Source organism: Orycteropus afer, unplaced genomic scaffold, assembly GCF_000298275.1.
Source record: "Orycteropus afer afer isolate SDZICR_OR568_19922 unplaced genomic scaffold, OryAfe1.0 scaffold00147, whole genome shotgun sequence".
Classification (NCBI taxonomy): domain Eukaryota; kingdom Metazoa; phylum Chordata; class Mammalia; order Tubulidentata; family Orycteropodidae; genus Orycteropus; species Orycteropus afer.
The window spans coordinates 6485324-6489426 of NW_006921734.1; the positions used below are offsets into that span (position 1 = coordinate 6485324).

The 4103-nt window shown below is 36.3% G+C and overlaps 1 protein-coding gene across 1 annotated transcript in view; it reads right to left on the minus strand.

Moving 5' to 3' along the window:
- DYNC2H1 (dynein cytoplasmic 2 heavy chain 1) overlaps nucleotides 1-4103 on the minus strand; it is a 505271-nt gene that overhangs the window by 464548 nt on the left and 36620 nt on the right. The window contains exons 14-17 of the mRNA XM_007946035.1: nucleotides 3441-3593; nucleotides 2452-2550; nucleotides 391-530; nucleotides 79-307 (exon numbers count right to left, since the gene is read on the minus strand). Of these exons, the coding sequence (XP_007944226.1) occupies nucleotides 79-307; nucleotides 391-530; nucleotides 2452-2550; nucleotides 3441-3593 (621 nt within the window). The remainder of the gene's footprint in view (nucleotides 1-78; nucleotides 308-390; nucleotides 531-2451; nucleotides 2551-3440; nucleotides 3594-4103) is intronic.

Genomic DNA, 4103 nt, shown 5'->3' on the forward strand with positions numbered 1-4103 from the left:
TGCCTCGGAAACCCAAGGAGGGGTCGCTATGAGTCGGGGCCGACTCGACGGCACATAACAACAACAACAACAACATACCTTATGCTGGTGTAAAACAGCTGATAATCTTCTAAACAGATCTTCTGCTTTACTGAAAATAGTCAGAAATCCACTTGCATTTCTATCAATCATAATAGAAAAAATAGATTCATCTCCTGCTTCACCCACTCCCTTAAACTGATTTGGAATTCCGATGAACCTCTTCATTTCTCTATAATATTTAGCTCGGATTTCTTCAAAAGGAGGCCTGAACTGTAACCGTCCCTGTCTGAAAGTGAATAAATAGCTTTAAAATATAAATTATTAGAAAGTTAGAGATTGAAAATTAAATTGGGGTTGAAAAAGACTTACTTGTAAGTTAAGTCTATATTTATTTCTGGCAGATTCTCATTAAGTGCTTCTAAGCCCATTTGATACTGATGTTCCAGAGCTTTGTATAGTTGATGATTCCAGTGCTGTTTCCATGCATGCATGTCACTTGCTTGAAATCCCTAATATGTTACATTCACATTTACATTTAAGTTGGGCAGTAGAATGAAGCTTTCATTTGTTTTCATATCACATAAAACAGAATTATAAGCAAAAAATTCATTTTAAATAAACATCGTAAAACAGGCAACTCCTTAACTGCCACTTTCAGTAGGAGTTTATCTTAATAAAATATGAAACCCTCCAATTTTAGGGTCAAGAATTTTCTAACATAAATAAACCAAAAACCAAACCCACTGCCATGGAATTGATTCCAACTCACGGCGACCCTTTAGGGCAGAGTGGAACTGCCCCACAGAGTTTTCAAGGTTGTAAATCTTTGTGGAAGCAAACTGTATCATCTTTCTCCTGCGGAACAGATAATAGGTTCAAACTACTGACCTTCTGGTTAGCAGCCATATGCTTTAACCACTATGCCACCAGAGCTCCTTCTAACATAAACACATGCTTATAAATAATCCACAAAGATAAGTAAAATTTAAAAATCAAATTAATGTATAATTGATTTTTATATTTGGACTTTACTTACAACGTTTACAAAAAAAACTAAAATAGGAGTCGTGTTTAAATGTACACGCAGACCACTCAACCCAGAGTGGCACACCCACATACTCTATGGAAACGCATCCCTTGGAGCAATCGACCACAGGGCACCAGAGGGGCAACATTAGCAGGGAGGAAATACAGGACACACAGGAGTGCATAACAAGGAGGGGCATGGGATGGACGTACTGGGCATGGAGGGGAGGAGACTGGGTTAGGGTTGGGGATGGTAAATGGAGAGTGAAACTAAATGTACACGTAATGTTGAATGTAAAACCAACTCTGCTCTGTAAACTTGCACCTAAAGCACAATTAAAAAAAAAAAAACTATAATACGAACATTTTATTTTGTGAATGTCAGGTTTCTTTCAATCAGTACATTTAGCTCTTACATCCCTTATCATTCCCCTAAATATTCCACTGCATATTTAAAAACTGAAGAATTTAAAAGGGGAGAATTCTCAGAATACTTTATACACTTTATTTTCCAATCATAAATATATCAACTCTAAGACTTAACTAAGGAGCTCTGGTAGCACAGTGCCTAAGGCACTTGACTGCTAACCAGAAGGCTGGCAGTTCAAACCCACCAGCCACTACTCGGAAGGAAGGTGGGCAATCTACTTCCGTAGTGATACTGCCTCGGAAACCCAAGGAGGGGTCGCTGAGTTGGGTCCAACTAGACAGCACATAACAACAAAAACAACAACAAAACTTTGTTTTTCTTAAAGTTCTAAGAACTGGAAAATATTTACAAATATATAAGATACCTAACTTATATTTAACTAAGATCTCCTTGTCGTCAACTATGTAGCAGGCACTGTGCTAGCCACTTTTACATACATCATTTCTTACACTAAAACATACACAGAATTAAAATTGTGCAATGTCACAATAACTAAAAGTAAACTAACAAATTACAGGTTTTTAAGCACCAAGTCGGAAAACTACAAACTCTGAATTGAGGGATGTGACATTCCATAAAAGAAATAGAAACTTTTTTCCATTTCTTAAATGGAAATGCATTGTTAATTTATGATCTTTATATATAACTTAGGAGCTCTGGTAGCATAGTGGCTAAGGCACTTGACTGCTAATCAGAAGGCTGGCAGTTCAAACCCACCAGCCACTCCTCGGAAGGAAGATGGGCAATCTACTTCCGTAGTGATACTGCCTCAGAAACCCAAGGAGGGGTCGCTATGAGTTGGGTCCGGCTCGACGGCACATGACAACAACAACAACATATATAACTTAGTCAAGGAATTCTAAATTTATGAAAAATTTATTAGCAGAGATTTAAAGATAACCTTTATAAACTTCATATTCACATTCTGAAAAGGTCACACTTCACAGTATAAATAAAAGGAAAGTACACTCTACCTGTGCTTCTACACTTGCTAAACCAGTTCTCAGTTCTTGCAGTCCATCTTTCCAACGCTGCTGCTGCCGAAGCAGATCAATATTCATAAGAATTACCACCTGTTAAAAATTGAGCATAATAATGTCAAAGCATTACCCAAAAACAGTTACTTGGCAACAGATAAACCTGATAGAGACTACCTTAACTAAGTGATCAAGGTTAACTTAACCTATAATAAGACATATTAATATCACATACTCCTGATATGATAACACGGACTAATGCAAAACATAACTTCTGTGGTATTCCTGCTAGAATTGCATAACCCAGTCTAGTAGTGAGAAAACATCACATAACCCCAAATGGAGAGACATTCTACAAAATAACTGACCAGCACTCATCAAAAGTATCAAAGTCATGAGAGACAAGGAAAGAGTGAGGAGGAGGAGGAGGAAGGGACCAAAGAGGTACAACTAAATGCAAGGAAAGGTCCTAGACAGGACCCTGGAGAATAAAAAGGGCATTAGCAGAAACAATTACAAAATTCAAAACAGTCTATTTCCTAGTTTTGATAACTACACTACACTATGTTCATGGAAGCTGTTAACTTTAGGGAGGCTGGGTGAAGGGGAAATGTGAAATCTTCATACAATTTTTGGAATTTTTCTCTAAGTCAAATTGTTTCAAAATAAAAAAACTTTTTAAAAATTCCATCAATTACTTTTTAGACACAGGGAAAAGGTAATCACAGAGAGGAATTAGAAGAGAGTTGTTATATTGTAAAGATTTTAATTAATATAGTAAAATGTATATGAACTACTGAACAGAAAACAAATTTGCTCCGTAAACTATCACGTAAATCACAATAAAAAGTTTAAAAAAAATTTTAATTAAAACATATATATGTGTATGTGTGTGTGTGTCTATGCATACACACACATACATATATATCAGCTACTTTTTACCTAAGAGTATTTGTAACTTATTCAATTTTATAAATAAAATATACCTTCTCACAAAATGTAGTGTGCCATTTTCTCAATTTTCTATTTTCAGTGGCAAGTCGTTCAGCAGCATTTTGGAGTTTTTGGATGTAGCCTTCTAATTCTTTAGGATTATCCCAAGTAATCTGTGACTTTCCCCCACTTCCAGCTTTTGAATTCTAAGGCACAACAAATGACATTTAGTATATCAAAAGTATTTCTTTTTTCTAAGTCCAATTACTCCTAACACTGACCTGTTAAAGAAAGCATATAACAATTTTCCCATTTTATAAATGATAAGGTACTGTGGTCAAGATGGAGTAGACCCATACATCACAAGTCCTCCCTCTTACAACTAAAAACTTTGAACATAATACTAACAAGCAAGCATAAGAAGGCTCTGAAGTTAGAAAGAAAAAAGGAGACAGCCTAAAAACCCTGGGAATGGAGGAATGGCAAGGTGGAGAGTATTCTTATTACCTCGCATATATTCAAGACAGAGCACTAGAGAAATTTCTAAAACAGAAACACCTACAGGGACAAAACTCCTAGCCAAAAGACTAAGAAAAGGGTAGTCAAACAAAAGAAATTTTTTTTTTTTTTTTTAGCAGCACCTACTGCCTAAGGCACTTGACTGCTAACCAGAAGGCTGGCGGTTCAAACCCACCAGCCACTACTCGGAAGGAAGG